Source organism: Chiloscyllium punctatum, chromosome 21, assembly GCF_047496795.1.
Source record: "Chiloscyllium punctatum isolate Juve2018m chromosome 21, sChiPun1.3, whole genome shotgun sequence".
NCBI classification, from domain to species: domain Eukaryota; kingdom Metazoa; phylum Chordata; class Chondrichthyes; order Orectolobiformes; family Hemiscylliidae; genus Chiloscyllium; species Chiloscyllium punctatum.
In genome coordinates, this window is record NC_092759.1 from 23,011,694 (window position 1) to 23,029,648 (window position 17,955).

The following is a 17,955-nucleotide window of genomic DNA, read 5'->3' on the forward strand; positions in this document are numbered from 1 at the left end:
AGTTCGGAAATGCTCTTGATGTATGGTAGTGTGTCTAGTCCGTTGGGTTGTGTACAAAATCCCATGCAAGGACTGCACAAAACACCACATAGGACAAACCAGAAGACAGCTAACAATCTGCATCCATGAACACCAACTAGCCACGAAAATACATGACCAGCTATCCTTAGTAGCCACACACGCAGATGACAAGCAACATGAGTTCGACTGGGACAACACTACTATTATAGGACAAGCCAAACCGAGAACAGGCAGGGAATTCCTAGATGCATGGCACTCATCCACAGATTCAATCAATAAGCACATCGACCTGGACCCAATATACCGGCCACTGCAACGGACAGCTGGAACTGACAACTGGAAGCAGCAGATTCAAACCACTACAAATGCCGGAGGAAAGATCGCAGAAGCGCTTCACAGGAGGCTCCCAAGCACTGAGGATGTCACCTAGACAGGGGACAAAACGTCTGCAACACAAATTCCGAGCTCGGCGAACAGAACCACAACAACGAGCACCCGAGCTACGAATCTTCTCACAAACTTTGAAAAAGTCGAATAATTGGGGATAGTATAATTAGAACAGTGACTATGCCTCTATGTGACCAGGAATGAGAGTCCTGAAGGTTGTGTTGCCTGCCTGGTGCTTGGGTTTGGGATGTCTCATCTGGGCTGCAGACGAACTTGGGAGTGGAAGGATAAAGATCTAGTGGTCGTCGTCCACGTAGGTTCAAAAGACATAGACAAAACTAGGGTAGAAGTTCTGCTAAGGGAGTGTGAGCAGCTAGGAGCTAAATTGAAAATCTCCAGATTACTATGAGCTAATTGGCATAGGGTCAATAAGATTAAGCAGGTAAATGAGTGGCTTAAAGATAAATGTGGATAAAATGTATTTGAATTCATGGGGCATTGGCACCAGTACTAAAGAAAAAGGGATCTGTCCCAGTGTGGCGGTCTTCATCTGAACTGTGCTGGGACCAGAGTCCTAATGAATCTCATAACCAGGGATGTAGGTATGGCTTTAAACTAAATGGGGGAAGGGAGGATTCAGTTATAGAGGGGAAATTAGAAAACCCAAATAAAAGGAGGAGGTAAGAGTGCAAGTTAGCAATGTGATGGATGGTTACCAGACAATAATGGTGAGGGACAGAACAGGTGAATATCTTTATGCAACAAGGAATTATAAAAAGGTAGGATAATTTACCAGTGGAACAAATTTAAAAGTTTTATATTTAAATGCATGAAGCATTCGAAATAAAGTGGATGAATTGATCGCGCAATTTATATGTAAACATGTACGATATAATTGGGATTGCAGAGAGATTGCTGCAGAGTGACCAGGCATAGGTATTGAATGTCCCAGGGTATTCAGTATTTAGGAAGGACAGGCAAAAAGGAAATGGTTAAAGAGGAAATTAACACAAAGTGACAAAGGATATTAGCTCTGACAACATGGAGTCTGTATGTGTTGAGTTGAGAAATACCAAGGGGCAAAGAACATTAGTGGGTGTCATATATAGACCCCCAAACTGCAGTGCTGATGTTGGGGAATGGCGTTGAACAGGAAATTCGAGATGTGATAAGGGAATATCAGTGATCATGGGTCATTTTAATCTACACATAGATTGGGCAGATCAGATTAGGCACAATGCCATAGAGGAGGAAAGTATGTATGGGATGGTTTCCTTGACCAATATGTGGGGGAACCAACTAGAGAGTAGGCCATCTTAGATTGGGTACTTGGTATAATTAGAAAGGAATCATTTCCAATCTAGCTGTACGAGACCCTTGGGGATGAGCAACCATAACATATCAATATTAGAGAAGTGAAGGTGGGAAAATTGAGGGGATTGAAGGTTGATAAATCCCCAACGCTTGATAATCTATATCCCAAAGTACTTAAGGAAGTGGCTGTAGAAATGTTGGATGAATTGGTCTTCTGCCAGGATTCTCTAGACTCTGGAAGAGTCCCTGCAGATTGGAGGGTAGCTCATGTTACTCTTAATTGTTACGACAAGGCGGTAAACTAAATGCACAAAAGTTCACCCCACCTCGTAATCTCTTAAAATATGAATAACAGAGAATTACTCAAATTCCACTATTTAACAAAAAAAATCAATTTTATTCATTAACTCTTAAAGTGACCATTAAACAACAAGTATTTACAACTCTAAGCCTCCTTTCTCTTAAAGGTTTGTTATCCCACTCTATAACAATCTACGATCCAAAAACCCCTATTAAATTTATAGCACCTTAATGTTTCCAAAGCCAGACAGCAACTGAAGAAGAAGAGACATTGTTGTTTCTTCTTGACTGTTGCATATCCATGGGAAATTGAGTTGTTGTCAGTCCTAGGAATTTGAAGCTGTCTACACTCGTGACCTCTGTTCCTTTGATGTAGATGGGAGTATGTTCTCCTCTATTCTTTCTGAAATCCATGATCAATTCTTTAGTCTTGCCGATGTTGAGAGAGAGGTTGTTATCATTGCATGTCACCAAGCCCTCTATCTCCCTTCTGTATTTTGACTCGTTGTTCAATATCCGTCCAACAATGTTGTCAGCAAATGTGTTGATGCTATTCATTTGGAATTTAGCAACACAGTTATGGGTGTACAGGTGTTTAGTAGGGAGCTGAGGTGGGGGTGGTGGTGGGGGGAAGGTGGGGGAGGGCTCCAGCGTCAAGTGTTATTATGGTTGAGGTGCAGTTACCTATTTTCACTGATTGCGGTCTGTGGGTCAGAAAGCTGAGGATCTTGATGCAGAGGGCGGAGCCAAGAACAAGATCAGTGTTTTGCAATCAATCTGGAGGGCATAATGGTGTTGAAGTCGGAGCTGTAGTCAATGAGTAGGAGTTTAACATAGGTGTCCTTGTTGTCGAGATGAGTGTAGGATTAGGGATATGGCATCCGCTGTGGACCTGTTACCTTGGTAGGTAGATTCTAAGGGATCGAGGCAGGCTGGGATACTGGAATTGATGTGGGCCATGACAAGCCTGCTGAGGCACTTCATGATTATTGAGGACTACTATAGGTAGTCATTCAGGCACATTGCATGTGTTTCCTTAGGTATGAGGATGGTGGTGGTCTTGAAGCAATGGGGACTTCAGCTTGCTGGAGGGAGAGGTTGAAGATGTTAGTAATACCTCCGCCAGTTGGTCCGTAGAGGATCTGAGTACTTGGATGGGGACACTGTCCAGACCTATCACTTTCCTTGGGTTCACTCTCAGGAAGAGAGATCTGATGTCTGCAGTGGTGACCCAGGGAATAGGTGTTGGGGCAGGTGTCACCATGCCGCTGGCATTCTGCTCAAACCGAGCATATAAGGCATGGGGTGTTTCAGGGACGGATGTGTCTTTGTCCACTATCTTGTTCTGCTTCATTTTATATCCTGTAATGTTGTTTAGACCTTGCCATAGGTGGCTGGAATCTGTCTGTTAGGTTTGGGTTTTTAACTTGCTCCAGTACTGCCTCTTGGCATCCCTGATGGCTTTGCGGAGATCATATCTGGAGTTCCAGTATTGATCTGGATCATCTGACTTGAACGCTACCTGTCTGGTTTTCCTGTTTGAATTTCCTGGTTGATCCAAGGTTTACAGATGGGGGAACACTCGGATTGACTTATTTTGTATGCAGTTCTCCACACGTTTACTTCTCACTGTTGAGAAACAGCGACTGCCTCAGAATGTTTCTCTGCCCAAAATGGTTGTTCGCAGCCAGATTTTTATTCAAATTAAAATGCTGCTATCAGCAAATTATCAAATCAGGCTACCGTATTAGATACAGGATTTGCCTGGTTCTGGAGCATAGGCCCATTTATTGTCAATAGGTTGAGGTCATTAACTTTTAAAACTTCCAGTCCTTCCTTGGATGGCTGTCAAAGTGTAAGGTATAGAAGAATTAGGGAGAGCTATTTGCACCATGAGGGACTGTTGTCAAAGAGTTTCTCACCTCGTCCCTGCCCCTGAAGGCTCCAGACTATGGTTAACCAGTTGTTAACACAATTCATGAAATGGATGTTTGGTCTCATTCAACTATTTCTGTCCCATGTGTTATGAACCAGGCCAGACCATCTCAAAAATATTTTGAGGTAGCCAAGACCCAACCTTTTCCTATTTTAAAGACAGATATGAAGTGGATATTCCAGAAGTGATGCAGCTGGTCAAACCACTCTGCTCTAAGCGAAACAATTTATTTAAACACCACAGTTGAAACACAAACCGAAGAAAACGGAATTTAGAATAGCTTAACTTGGTGCTTGCCAGCTGTCACTTTCTCTTAAAGGTATAGTACACACGTACAGCTTCATAACACTGTATAATGCATCAAGTGTATTTGTGTCAACATGTTCTCCACTGGCTGAAATGTGCAGGGCATCTACTGTACAAAAACAGTGCTGAAATACTGAGCAGGTCTTGCAGCATCTGTGAAAAGAGAAGCCATGTTGGTGTTTCAAGAGCAGTGTGATTCTGTAGAATATTTATGATCCAATATGTGCAACAGAACATTGATTCTGTAGATGTTGTATTGACGTGAATGATTAACAGAATATGCTGATTTGGACTTTAAGTCTTACTGTATGACAGAGCAGCAAAAGCTTTAGGAGAAAGTGAGGATTGCAGATGCTGGAGATCAGAGCTGAAAATGTGTTGCTGGAAAAGCGCAGCAGGTCAGGCAGCATCCGAGGAACAGGAGAATCGACGTTTCGGGCATGAGCCCTTCTTCATTCCCGAAACGTTGATTCTCCTGCTCCTTGGATGCTGCCTGACCTGCTGCACTTTTCCAACAACACTTTCAGCAAAAGCTTTACACTAGTTAACTTGGTAAAAGGATACACAGGAGACAAATGACTTGCATAGAATGTGAGGGTGCAGGTAGGAGTGAAGGGCCAGCTATGAAGATGCATGGAGAAATGCAAACAATGACTCTTAGTTCTTAATTCAATGCCTTGTTTCAATGATGCCGGCTGGAATTCACAGCTAGCTGATCAGTGGCAAGATGCTACTGCCAGGGACCCTGGAGCTCTGTCCCAGGCACTAAAGTATATGTTGGGTATGCCAAGGGTACTGGAGGCTCACAGGATGTCTCTGTGGAGTGAGAATCGTATATATGTCTGCAGGCTAAAAGGACACTGAGGAAGAAAATGGAATTTAACTCACTGTTTTTGGTATCTCTTGACACGCTGTTAGTTTCTGTCTCACTTTCTTTACAGCATTGAACTTGATGAACTTCCACTAGTGCAGACAGCTGCTAATTTGTTCAAAGATATGTGCTATAAATACAGAGAAGAGCTGATGGCTGGCATCATTGTTGCTGGGTGGGATAAAAGAAAAGGTGGACAGGTAAGGTTTATAGATTAATTATTAATTTTCTCTGAAATGCTGCAGTTGTAAAGACGTTGTGGGGTGTTGGGCTCTAGCCAATTACCAAAGGAATAAAGTGAAGATAAATGTTTCTGATTGTTACCTTAAATCCCTGTCCCATATTTAACTTGGATATTTGAAGTCGTCTTAATGTGTTGTTGTGTCTTCTCTCCATGTTCACCCCTTCAATAATTCTGGGATTCCACCTTCCTTCCCTGACCTACTCACAGCATTGATGCGGTCCTTTTTAAGGCCACACTTGTGACTATTTTATTTCACAGGGGTGTTTTGATATGTGTGTCTTTTTCCTCTGTTGAGGACTTGCCCTCAGTCATTTCTATTCTTGCCCCTTTCCTTTCCCCTCTGAACGTTAACACAGTTCCCCAAGTCCTCACTTTCCACTCCATCAGTATTTGCATTCAAAGGATTATTCTCCTCCATTTCCACCACCTTGAGCATGAATCCACCACCAAACATACGGTTTTGTCCTTTGCTTGCATTCTGCAGCAACTGTTCCTTCCATGATCCCTTTGTCTATTCCTCTGTCGCTCCTAACACTTTCACTACTCCATGGCATCTTCCCATGCATTTGCAGGTGAAACGCTTGCCCTTTTACATCTTCATTCCTCTGTGACCAAGATCCAAAACACATCATCTACAGCTGCTCAGTGTATGGTCTCGTTTACATTGCAAGACTAAATGCAAACTGCATAACTGCTTTGAAGAATGTCCCTGCTCTGTTTGTAAGAACAGCCCCTACCTTCCAGTTGAGTACCATGTTGAAACACTGTGTTGATCTTGTGCTGACATTCCTGCTGCAGTATTCCAGTAAAACCTAATGCAGGCTGGAGGAACAGCAGCTCATTTCCCACCTTGGCACATCACAGCCTTCAGGACTCAGTGCTGAGTTCAACAACTTCAGAGTATGAGCACTGCCCTGCATTTTGATGGTGCAATCTTGTGTGCTGTGCAATTGTCTTGTTTCCACGGGTTTGCTCTCTGTAACTTACTTTCTACTATTCACACCTATCGTTAAACACTTACTTTGTATCTTGATCTCTCTTGTATTATCATTAGCATGTATTTATGTTTTACTTTGTGTGTTCACGCCATATATTCTACTGGGCGTCTCTCCCATAAAACCCACAATTTTCTAGCCTCTTCAGTTTTGAAGAGGCGACATTGAATGGCAAGCATTAACTCTGTTTCTCCTGTCACACGTACTGCCAGACATATTGGGTTTCTCTTGCACTTTGTAGATCCATGGCATCCACAGTGTGCAGCGATGTTCCTTGTATCCTCATTATTTTGTTATAATTACCACAGCTGATCAGTGTTTGGTGATCCACCTTTCCACCTCTCCAACAATGACAATTTTAGTTCCACTCTCCTCTCCTGTTGTTAAGCTGCTGCTGCTCAACTTTCACACTGTAACTCAACCACTGCTTGTGTCAGAATTTATTTTGACTTAGTATCATAGTGAAATTGACCTTTCTTCTTATCTATTACTGCCAGTAAGTTGGACATGAGGATTGAGATCACCTTTGTGTCTTGTAATTTCTTCCCTAAATGAGTTGTGAAATTGTCACCAATACAGAGATGACAGTAATTCAGGGAGAAGCCTCAGTAACGTAGGTTTGGTGATAAAATGTGGCTGTGTTGGCATTATCCACATCCACCAACAACTACTGCTTAACTGAACACCGAAGCCCCAACTCTGCCCATGGGATGAGACCATGGGAAGAATAAAAAGAGAACAGCATGTAGCGCTTTTTAATGAACAGGTGAACAACTTTTTCATTCTGTGAAAAGTGGGAGGGGGAGCAGGATCTGTAGTATGGTAAAAGAAAAAAAAAATCGAACTGACCAATTTCACAGCCTTATCATAGGAAGTGAGAAGTGAAGATCTATTCAGATTCAGTTGCTCTTAACACATTTAAAAATCCATCCATCCTTCTGCTTTACTTTTTCCTCCATTTCTCCCTCTCCTAAATGTATCCATGAGTGGAAGCTATAGTTCACAACTTCCTCCATGTCGTCAGGATTCGTCTGTGAATTAGTGTGATTGCTCTGGGAGTTAATGCCCTTGTTTGTGGTTGTAGGTCTACACTGTTCCAATGGGGGGCATGATGGTACGGCAGCCATTCTCCATTGGTGGCTCTGGAAGTACCTACATTTATGGCTATGTCGACTCCTCGTACAAACCTGGAATGACAAAGGAGCAGTGCTTAGATTTTACAGCAAATGGTGAGTTCAATGAAGAGTTGTATAGTTGTGAGTTTGTGCTGCAAGTGGAAAATGTTTAGAAATTTCATCTCCCACTCAGAAACATTTATAATTAAAATCTGAAAGTGCCCATTATTATTTAACAAGAAATTTTTCATAACCCTATTTTGGAAGTGTGGTGATGCACTTGAGGGGACAGAATTATTAAACCATCATTGCACCTTTTAGTTAAACTGTCGCTTGAGATCGGAATGTGACATTCTTGTAAAAAACCAATGAGGTTTGAGGAAATGTTCACACTTGCAAAGTACTATTTTGTTTCTACTGAGATTTGAAGCATTATACTAAAAAGTAATGTCTAGGCATACCATATTGTTCAAAATACTGCACACTTACCTAATGTATGAGGTTTTCTGGTCAAACTAAAGAAACCCAAGAGCTTGAAATGCATAGGAGTTGCATTTCTTTTTTTATATAGAGGTTTTTTTAATTGAAAAAGAAAATTTTAAAGATTTTTTTTACAAAATTACAAAAATAATACAAACTAGTGTATTCCACTTTGCAATATAATAACAACACCAATATTAAATGAAATAAATAAAAAATAACCCACTTACTACTTCTACAAACAACCAAAACCTAAAATAGGATATCATATATTACTAACAGTAAACAACAAAGTAATTAAATGACTAGATACATGCTCAAAATAGATTTACATCAAGTCATAACAGACCCGTATTTATACGGGATTCCTCCTTCTGGGGGCCCCTGAACCAGCCAGAACCATTACCACAGCTAAACAAAAGCTCTAGACAATATGGCCAAAATGTTTGTGTCGATGTAGTTCAAAAAAGGCTGCCATGTTCCATTTTTTGGTGCACCATATACGTGAGGAAATCAAGGGGGATATTTTCCATGACTATCCTCTGCCAGTTTGAAAGTTCTGGGGGGGGGGGGGGGGCCTTTGGATACCCAATTCACTAAAATATTTTTCCTCGCACAAAAGGAGAGGATAGTAAATGATTTCCTCCTGTATACATCCAGGGAGGGAAAATTTGGAGAGCCCAAAAGTAGAGACGTTGGATCGGATCTGATCCAATCTCTGTACCCAATATCTCTGTCAAGGCATTTGCTACTGTATCCCAATACCTACGGATCTTATGGCATGTCCATAGGCAATGCATGAGAGTGTCTATTTACACTCGGGACACATTGAGGATGCTCCTGCCTTGAATTTTGCGAGTCATTCAGGTGCCATGTGAGCCCTGTGAAGTATCTTTAATTGAGTAGCCTGAGTTCTGTTACAGATAGAGAGCTTTCTGGCATTTTTCCAGATGTCCTCCCACATTTCTAAAGAAATTTCCAACCCTAATTCTTGATTCCAGGTTTTCTATAATCGTTCCATGTCCTTTGAGACCTTATTATATGGTGAATGATAAAGAGTACTGATCGAGGGTGGCCCCATTGGCCATAACACTCTCCTTTTCCTATCCGATTTGTAAGGATTGACTATCAGTGTGGTCTTCTTTTGTATAAAGTCTTGTATTTGAAAATACCGAAAGAGGTCCTTGTTAGGCAGTCCAAACTTCTGGCGCAGCTGCTCAAAGGACATCATAACCTCCCCATCAAACAGGTCTGCCAAGCAGGAAATACCTCTGGACTCCCAAGTTTAAAATGTAGCATCTGTTAGCCCTGGCTGAAATCCTGATGCTCCCACTATGGGGGTATTAGGGGAGGTTTTTTTGCAGTTTACCCTCATCTTGTTGCATTATCCTCCAGGCTTTCATTGTATTTAGTACGGTAGGGTTTTTGCAATAGTCCGTAATAACTCTCATCTTGTCTATAAATAATAGATTGATAAGAGGACACTTTATTTTGGAGGTCTCAATGTCTATCCAGATTGGGTCTCTTGTGACCCACAACCAATCAACTACATAAGGTAATAAGGAGCTCAATTGGTAACGCCTGAAATCTGGGAAGTCCAGTCCTCCCCTTGCTTGTGGGAGCTGCAGCTTTTCTAATTTGATAAGGGGCCATTTATGACTCCAAATAAAGGAGCCGAGCCAGCCGTAAAGCTTAGGCAATGCCGGTCTCCACATCATCAAGGGGAGCATTCTCATAGGATATAGAAGACGAGGTAAAATATTCATCTTAACTAAGGCTACGCTGCCTAGCCAGGATATTGGGAGATCTCCCCAGTGTTGAAGGTCCTGCCTTATTTTCTCTAATAAGTGTAAGTAATTAGCTTTATATAACTGACCTAATACTGGAGTAATAAAAGTACCTAAGTACAGAAGACTTCTAGTGACCACCGAAAGGGAAAGCAAGATCCGTCTGGTAAATTAGATATACTGGTAAGGCCTCCCAATGGCATTGCCTCCGATTTCATAAAATTGATTTTGTAACCTGAGAACATACCGAATAGATTGACCACTTGAATTAGGCGGGGCATGGATGTCAAAGGATCACTTAAAAAAAGGAGGACATCATCCGCACAGAGAGTAATTTTGTGCTTGCCCAATCCAACCCTCGGAGCTGTTATATTAGGGGTCAGTTTGTACAGCTTCCGCTAGTGGTTCAATTTACTAGTGTAAATAATAATGGTGAGAGAGGACTTTCCTGGCGACAGCTCCTGCCAATGCTAAAGCTATCTGAACTTAAACCATTGATGGTCATATAATACTGAAACCCATTTAGTAAAGACCTCTCCAACACCGAACTGTTCCAGTATATAAAAAAGATATGGCCATTCTACCCGATCAAATGCCTTCTCTGCATCTAGGTAGACAACTAAACCCGGTATTGCTCCCTGCTGGCAGGCTTGTATCATATTTAAGTCCCTTCTAATGTTATTAGTTGACCTGCGACCCATTATAAACCCTGTCTGGTCCTCGTTTATAATGAATGGTAAAACCCTCTCCAGTCTTAATGCTAGCATTTTTGAAAGAATTTTAAAATCCATTTTTAACCAGGATATGGGTCTGTATGAAAAGCAATCTTCTGAGGCCTTTCCCTTCTTAAGAATGAGAGAAATATTTGCTGCTCTAAATGAAGGCAGGAGGCAGCCCTGACTATGAGTAATTATACATATCTGTGAGTGGCCCAGCCAGTTCCCCTATAAATTCTTATAGAACTCAACCTGCAATCCGTCTGGCCCAGGCGCTTTGCCACTCTGAAGCTGCCTAACTGCATCCTGTATTTCCTGGATTGTCAAGGGGGCATTCAAGATCGACACCTGCTCTGAGGTTAGGCCTGGAAGGACCAAATTTTTAAATAAAGACTCCATCTTCCCAGTTCTATCCTCACAGTCCTGTGACTTTTACAATTCAAAATAGAACATTCTAAAGGCTGTATTGATCTTTTTACGATTACACATCAGGGTACCAGCACTTTCTCTAATGGACATAATGGCTTGGGGAACCTTTTTCTTTCTGGCAAGGTACGCTCGATACCTGTCAGGCTTGTCTCCATATTCAAATAATCTCTGCTTCGCGAATAACATTTCACCCTTTGCTGTTTGAGTAAGTGCAGTATTCAAGGCTGCCCTAAGGGCTGTGATCCTCTGTAGTTTAGTAATGGAGGGCCTATCAACGTACACAATTTCAGCTGCCTTCAGGTGAGCCTCGAGCAGGCGCGATTGCTCTCCCTTTTGTCTTTTCCGGGTTGCAGAATATGAGATGACCAAGCCTCGTGTATATGCCTTAGTGGCCTCCCACATCATCAAAGAGTTACTGGCTGTACCCGAGTTAATATCCCAGAAGGTTTTGAATTCCTGCGAAAAATACTTTATAAATTTGCTATCCTTCAATAAGAGAGGATCCGTACGCCAATTTCAGGGGCCTATCCCATCATCCCCAGTCTTGACTTCCATATATACTGCGGCATGATCAGAAATAGTTATACCACCTATTTTACAGGACAGCATCGAATTCAAAAGGGTCAAGGGAGCAAAAAAATATCAATTCTGGTATGGCATTTGTGTGGGTTAGAGTAGAAAGTAAAGTCTCTGCCCTGGGGATGAAGACGCGTCCACACATCATCTAGTCCTAGCTCCTTGCTCAGAACCGCCAGTTGCCTACATCTCCGAGGCATGTTATCCATCTGTGGGTCAATAATACAATTAAAATCTCCCCCTATAATTGTATGGCAGATCCCGAAAGCCATTAACTTAGAGAACGCTTCCGTTACAAGTCTAAAAGGGTGTGCTGGGGGACAATAAAAATTTAAAATCCCGAATTCCTCTCCATATATTAGGACTGTGATCAATATATACTGTCCAACTCATCTTTTATCTGGCTTAACATTTGGAAAGGAAGATTTTTCCGAATAAAAATTGTTACTCCCCTACTTTTTGAGCTGAAAGGTGAAAAGAACACCTGACCAAACTTGTTGTAGCTTCCTGTTGTAGCTTTAAGTGTTCCTTATCAAGTAGATGTGTCTCCTGTAAGAGAGGTACATCAACCCTTTCTTTTTTCCTTTTGATTGGCGAATGACTCCCCTTGATATTCCAGGTGTACTACCTAAGCGAATGGTTAGCCATGATCGTCCAGGCAGGCCCAAGATCGTCCAAGCAGGCCCAAGACCCCCCAGGAGGAAGAACCCCACCCAAAAGACATTGAATAAAGACCATAGAAAATTCACACATAAAGAACTCTTTAAAATATTTAAATCAACACAATTAAGTACTACTCCTAAGTAAAAATAACGCACAGCATATTTGAATGGAGACTTTTCCCCCTTGCTCCCGGGGGCATTACGACCTACCAATAACCCTGCCATAACCTCTTCCAGCTAGGGCCCTGCCCTCGGCCCAGCCATTACAAAATGGAGTATATAAATTTAAGTGTCTTATAAAACAGGAGTTAAAAGTGAATGATCCACCCCTCCCCACACCATCACCTAGATACGTTTAATAAAAACAATACAAAATAGAAATATATAAAGTTACAAAATTACAATCCCAGCTAATACTAGGCAACTAAATAGAAAGAAAAAACCCCACTCTAGAAAATACTCTCTCCCACAAATCAGATAAGCCACACAAAGGAGACCAAAGAAAGAGTAAAGAACGCCCCTCCCCCTCCCCCCCCCCCCCAGGGAAAGATGAGTAAAAGAGAGATGGAGAAAGAAAGAACAGTAAACAAAGTGGGGGGGGGGCAAAATAAAGTTGTTATCCATACAGTTCAAGTCTCTCAGTCTATCTGAGAGCATCCAAGAATTTTTTTACTTTCTCCGGTGATCCAAAGTTATATACGGATCCTCCATGGCTGAAGCGCAGTGTTGCCAGATATAGCATTGGGTATTGAATATTTAAGTTTCTCAGATGCTTCTTCACCTCATCGAATGCCGCCCTCTGGCGGACCACAACTGGAGAGAACTCCTGAAATAGCATTATCTTGAAACCCTTGTATATCATAGCCTGGGGATCCTTCCCCAGGATTCTGGAGGCCTCCAGGAGCATTTGTTTTCCCTTATAACATTGAAGTCAGACTTGAACTGGGTGGGGTGCTTGTCCGACCGGGCCTGCGCACAGCAACCCAGTGGGCCTGTTCCACCTGCACCCGGCCCAGCTCCGACTCCAACTTCAATAATTGTGGGCACAATTGCTCCAAGAAATCCGCAAGCTGGCCTTCCTCCTCCCGTTTGGGAAAGCCCAGCAACCACATATTTTTCCAACGACCTGTATTCTTGAGGTCGTCAGTGTGCTCCTCCAGGGTCTGGACTCGCTGTTCCAGAGCCTGGACCTGACTCACAGATGACTCAGCAGCAGTCTTCGAGGCTGCAGCCCGTTGTTCCACCCCTCTTACATGCTGCCCGAGTTTTTTGATCTCTCGGTCATGCTTCTGCAGTGTGACCGAGATCGGCTCCCACCTGGACTGGGCCCCTTCAATGGACTGTCGATCTTCTCCTGGAGTTTGACGATCTCGGAGATCAGGCTTGCCTTCGCAGGTAAGTCCCCCAAGGTGGCCGTGGACGTCACCTGCTGCTGCGGGAAGGGATGGGGGAGGCGTCCCTCCCTGTTGCGAGCAGCGGGAGGTTTTGCCCTTAGTCATTTTTTAAAAAACATAGAACATAGAACATAGAACAATACAGCACAGAACAGGCCCTTCGGCCCACGATGTTGTGCCGAACTTCTATCCTAGATTAAGCACCCATCCATGTACCTATCCAAATGCCGCTTAAAGGTCGCCAATGATTCTGACTCTACCACTCCCACGGGCAGCGCATTCCATGCACCCACCACCCTCTGGGTAAAGAACCCACCCCTGACATCTCCCCTATACCTTCCACCCTTCACCTTAAATTTATGTCCCCTTGTAACACTCTGTTGTACCCGGGGAAAAAGTTTCTGACTGTCTACTCTATCTATTCCTCTGATCATCTTATAAACCTCTATCAAGTCACCCCTCATCCTTCGCCGTTCCAACGAGAAAAGGCCGAGAACTCTCAACCTATCCTCGTACAACCTACTCTCCATTCCAGGCAACATCCTGGTAAATCTTCTCTGCACCCTCTCCAAAGCTTCCACATCTTTCCTAAAGTGAGGCGACCAGAACTGCACACAGTACTCCAAATGTGGCCTAACCAAAGTCCTGTACAGCTGCAACATCACCTCACGACTCTTGAATTCAATCCCTCTGCTAATGAACGATAATACTCCATAGGCCTTCTTACAAACTCTATCCACCTGAGTGGCAACCTTCAAAGATCTATGTACATAGACCCCAAGATCCCTCTGTTCCTCCACCTGACTAAGAACCCTACCATTAACCCTGTATTCCGCATTCTTATTTGTTCTTCCAAAATGGACAACCTCACACTTGACAGGGTTGAACTCCATCTGCCACTCCTCAGCCCAGCTCTGCATCATATCTAAGTCCCTCTGCAGCCGACAACAGCCCTCCTCACTGTCCACAACTCCACCTATCTTCGTATCAACTGTTAAAATTTGATGCAAAATGACTAAGAGTGCTGGGCAAAAGCTATCCTGAATCGTTTAAAAAGTGAGGTGAAGATGGGCGCCCCACTTTGCCCGAGTCTTAGGCAGAGCACTGCAGACTCAGACCTACTGGATTGCTGCCATCTTGGGTCTCCTCGGAGTTGCATTTCTAACTGAGTATCAGTGGTGTGAAAATTGAAGTATTCAGGCAGAATTTGATATGACTAGTTTCTGATCTTGTAGGTCAAGCAAGTAGCCTGTCCTCCAACTTGTGAACAATAATATGACATTTTGCACTACCAAAAAAAATCTTAGATTTTCACATTCCATAAAGATTGATGGAGCTTTTCTTTTCCTTACTCCTTTTGAATCACTTTTGAGTTGAATTTGAGGTGGGTGGTTGGAGGAGGCAGAGTAAGGGGTATGGAAGAGGATATGAGTGACACTACTGTCACAACTTAACTGGGGAGAGTGTTGAGAATTGTGCCTATCCTTTCCACAAATCATCAATATATATGTAAAATCCCAATTAGATCAGCAAAATTACCAATTTGCCTGACTGGCTCTATCCAGGACAAAAGTAATTCATTATCAAGTTTGCTTCAGTAACAGTCATAATAACAACTTAACTGGAACAGTAGGAGCAGTAAATCTAATTCATGCAATTTAAATTGTTTTTTCAAAGCCCCTCAACACACACATGCACATGCGTGCACGTGCGCACACACACAATAATAATTAAGGCAGGAAAAATGGTTTAACATTGATATAGAACATTACAACGCAGTACAGGCCCTTTGGCTCTCGATGTTGCATCGACCTGTGGAATCACTCTGAAGCCCATCTATCCTTCACTATTCAATTTTCATCCATATGTTTATCCAATGCCCATTTAAATGCTCTTAAAGTTGGCGAGTCTACTACTGTTTCAGGCATGGCATTCCACGCCCCACTACTGAGTAAAGAAACTACCTCTGACATCTGTCCTATATCTATCCTCCCTCAGTTTAAAGCTATGCCCCCTTGTGCTAACCATCATCATTCAAGGAAAAAGGTTCTCACTGTTCACCCTCTCATTATCTTATATGTCTCAATTAAGTCACCTCTCAACCTTCATCTCTTTAACGAAAACAGCCTCAAGTCCCTTTGCCTTTCCTCATAAGACCTTCCCTCCATACCAGGCAACATCCTGGCAAATCTCCTTTGAGCCCTTTCCAAAGCTTCCACATCTTCCTATAATGCAGTGACCAGAACTGTACACAATACTCCAAGTGCGGCCACACCAGAGTTTTGTACAGCTGCAACATGACCTCATGGCTCCAAAACCCGATTCCTCTACCCGTAAAAGCTAACTCACTGTATGCCTACTTAACAACCCTATTAACCTGTTTGGCAACTTTCAGGGATCTATATACATGGACACTGAGATCTCTCTGCTCATCTGCACTATCAAGAATCTTACCATTAGCCCAGTACTCTTTATTCCTGTTGCTCCTTCCAAAGTGAATCACCTCACACTTTTCCACATTAAAGTCCATTTTCCACCTCTCAGCCCAGCTCTGCAGCTTATCTATGTCCCTCTGTAACATGCAACATCCTTCGGCACTGTCCACAACTCCACTGACCTTAGTGTCATCTGCAAATTTACTAACCCATCCTTCTACACCCTCATCCAGGTCATTTATAAAAATGACAAACAGCAGTGGCCCCAAAGCAGGTCCTTGCAGTACCCAACTACTAACTGAACTCCAGGATGGACATTTCCCATCAACCACCACCCTCTGACTTCTTTCAGCTAGCAATGTCTGATACAAACCACTAAATCATCCTCAATCCCATGCCTCCTTATTTTGTGCAGAAGCCTACCGTGGGGAACCGTATCAAACGCCTTACTGAAATCCATATACACCACATTAACTGCTTTACCCTCATCTACCAGTTTGGTCACCGTCTCAAAGAACACAGTAAGGTTTGTGAGGCACGACCTACTCTTCACAAAACCATGTTGATTATCCCTAATCAACTTATTCTTCTCGAGATGATTTTAAATCCTACCTCTTGACTGATTTTTTTGAGAAGGTGACCAAACAGGTGGATGAGTAAAGCGGTAGATGTGGTGATAAAGGTGGCACAGTGGCTTAGTGCTTAGCACTGCTGCCTTACAGTGGCAGGGACCCGGATTCAGTGCCAACCTTGGGTGACTGTGTGTGTGTGTGTGTGTGGAGTTTGCACGTTCTCCCTGTATCTGCGTGGGTTTCCTCTGGGTACTCTGGTTTCCTCTCACAATCCAAAAATGTGCAGGTTAGGTAGATTGGCCATGCTAAATTGCCCCATAATGTTCAGGGGTGTGTTGGTTAGGTGTATTAGTCAGGGGTAAATGTAGGGGAATAGGTCTAGGTGGGCTCCTCTTCGGAGGGTAGCTATGAACTTGTTGGGCTGAAGGGCCTGTTTCCACACTGTAGGGATTCTGTACATTTCAATTGTGCCCATTCCCTGCAGTTTTCTTCCCCATCCTATGCATCCTAAATTTTGCCTAATCGCATCATAATTGCCTTTCCCGCAGCTATAACTCTTGCCCTGTGGTATATACCTATCTCTTTCCATCGCTAAGGCAAACATAACCAAATTGTGATCACTATCTCCAAATCTAACACCTGGCTGGGTTCATAACCCAGCCTCAAATCCCAGCCTCTCCCCTTGTTGGCCTGTGTATGTACTGTGTCAGGAAACCATCCTGCACACATTAGACAAAACCTGACCCATTTGAAGTCATCGAACTTCAGTTCCAGTCAATATTTGGAAAGTTAAAATCCCCCATAACAGCTATCCTGTTACTCTCGCTTCTATCCAGAATTATCTTTGCTATCCTTTCAACTACATCTCTGGAACTATTCAGAGGCCTACAGAAACTCCCAACAGGGTGACCTCTCCTTTCCTGTTTCTAACATCAGCCCATACTACCTCATTTGACGAGTCCATAAACATCCTTTCTGCCACCGTAATACTGTCCTTGACTAACAATACCACAATTCCCCCGTTTTTACCATCTTGTCTGTTTACTGAAACATCTATATCCTGGAACCTGCAACAACCATTCCTGTCTCTGCTCTACCCATGTCACCGAAATGGCCAAAACATCGAAGTCCCAGGTACCAACCCACGCTGCCAGTTCACCCACTTTATTCTGGATGCCCCTGGCGTTGAAGTAGACACACTTCAAACCACCTTCCTGCTTAGCAGTGGACTCTTGTGACCTTGATACCTCATTTCTGACCGCACTACTCTCAACCTCCTTGATACCAGTACTCCAACGTAGGTTCCCATTCCCCTGCTGAATTAGTTTAAACCCTCCTGAAGAGCATTAGCAAATCCCCCCCCCAAGGATATTGATATCCCTTTGGCTCAGGTGTAGACCACCCTATCTGTAGTG

At 43.1% G+C, this 17,955-nt stretch overlaps 1 protein-coding gene across 2 annotated transcripts in view; it reads left to right on the forward strand.

The window, feature by feature from the left end:
• Window positions 1-17,955, forward strand: part of LOC140492662 (proteasome subunit beta type-6-like) — a 42,296-nt gene that overhangs the window by 12,492 nt on the left and 11,849 nt on the right. For both annotated transcript variants that reach the window (XR_011963600.1, XM_072591699.1), the window contains exons 4-5: window positions 5,206-5,335; window positions 7,459-7,603. Coding sequence is in view for 1 of the 2 variants with exons in the window: in XM_072591699.1 (XP_072447800.1) it covers window positions 5,206-5,335; window positions 7,459-7,603 (275 nt within the window). In the remaining variant the exon portion in view is untranslated. The remainder of the gene's footprint in view (window positions 1-5,205; window positions 5,336-7,458; window positions 7,604-17,955) is intronic.